Source organism: Bison bison, unplaced genomic scaffold, assembly GCF_000754665.1.
Source record: "Bison bison bison isolate TAMUID 2011002044 unplaced genomic scaffold, Bison_UMD1.0 scf7180017864482, whole genome shotgun sequence".
Lineage (NCBI taxonomy): Eukaryota > Metazoa > Chordata > Mammalia > Artiodactyla > Bovidae > Bison > Bison bison.
In genome coordinates, this window is record NW_011495042.1 from 6,805,399 (window position 1) to 6,806,843 (window position 1,445).

At 57.6% G+C, this 1,445-nt stretch overlaps 1 protein-coding gene across 1 annotated transcript in view; it reads right to left on the reverse strand.

Moving 5' to 3' along the window:
- FBLN2 (fibulin 2) overlaps positions 1-1,445 on the reverse strand; it is a 48,987-nt gene that overhangs the window by 3,492 nt on the left and 44,050 nt on the right. The window contains exon 18 of the mRNA XM_010862526.1: positions 615-738. Coding sequence (XP_010860828.1) covers positions 615-738 — 124 coding nt within the window. The remainder of the gene's footprint in view (positions 1-614; positions 739-1,445) is intronic.

A 1,445-nucleotide genomic window follows, 5' to 3' on the forward strand; every position in this document is an offset into this window, starting at 1 on the left:
GGCCCCCCGGGCGGGCTGGGTGGTCTCGGACGAGGGTCTCCATCACTGTGACCCATCACTGAGAAGGTCACTGCCTTCTCAGTGACCCGGGCTGGGGAGCTCCGGCCCCACCGAGAGGCCGAGGTGGTGAGGCACTGGGGCCTCCCTCCCAGAGCCATGAGTGGGCAGCGGGATCCTGAAGCCCAGGCAAGCCTCCAGTGGACGTGGCCCCACGGGGCCCGGAGCAGAACCACCCAGCTCAGCTGCTCCTTGGTTATGACCCTCCAAACACCGGGGAGGACGGTAACTACTTGTCATACTTGTTAAGATGCTACGTGTTGGGAAAAACTCGTTACACAACAGAAAATGAGCGTGTGCCTGTTTGAGAGAGAGATGGAGGTTTTTTTTATGTGTGTGTGAGAATCTTCTTTCTTTCATTCTCTCTGCTCCAAACTTCCTGCAAGGTGCTTTTTTTTGCACCATTTATGGTCAGTCAGACCACACCCCGGACAGGGGGCCCGGGAAGACCAGGAGGTGGCGAAGGCAGGCGCACTGGCCACCTGGCCTCTGCCCCGGGCAGCGCGGGACTGGTGCCGGGTGCCCGGGCCCAAGGCTGGGGCAGGGGGACGACTCACGTTTCAGAGACTCGGACGTAGTTCGGAGGGCAGTCGAAGCGCAGGCAGCGGAAGCCGCCCTGGATGTTATGGCAGGTCTCAGCCTCGGAGCAGTTGTGGGTGCCCAGCGTGCACTCGTCCAGGTCTGTGGGGAACAGAGGGTGATGGGCGGGTTTACGGGGGCCCCGGTCTGGAGACCCTCGTCCCAGCACCCCCAGCCCGCCCTGGGGGCCTGGGTCTCGGAGCAGCTGGTCCTGTGGGTGCACAGCTCACACGTCCCCACCTCATCCACTCTGGACAGCAGTCAGGGCCTGGAACCTCTGCTGTGGGGCTGGCACCGGGGAGGAAGGCTCAGGGGGAGACAATCTGAACGGACACAGGTGTCCAGCCTGAAGCACCTTCAAGAGCCAAAGTCACTGCAGCGTCTGAGCTTTGAGACGCCTCTCTGGGTTCCGCCATCAGGCAGACACAGCCTCAGCCTCCAGAGTGAAACCACGCTCTAGGCACATGAAGTCATCATTCCCACCTGTTTAGAGCGGGTGGGATCCTCGCCTTTTACAGAATCTAGACTGGTTATTTTTTTTTAATTAAAATTAGTAATAAACTGTGGAAAATTCTGAAAGAGATGGGTCTACCAGACCACCTGACCTGCCTCTTGAGAAACCTGTATGCAGGTCAGGAAGCAACAGTTAGAACTGGACATGGAAGAACAGACTGGTTCCAAATAGGAAAAGGAGTACATCAAGGCTGTATATGGTCACCCCGCTTATTTAACTTCTATGCAGAGTACATCATGAGAAACGCTGGGCTGGATGAAGCACAAGCTGGAATCAAGGTTGCTGGGAGAAATAT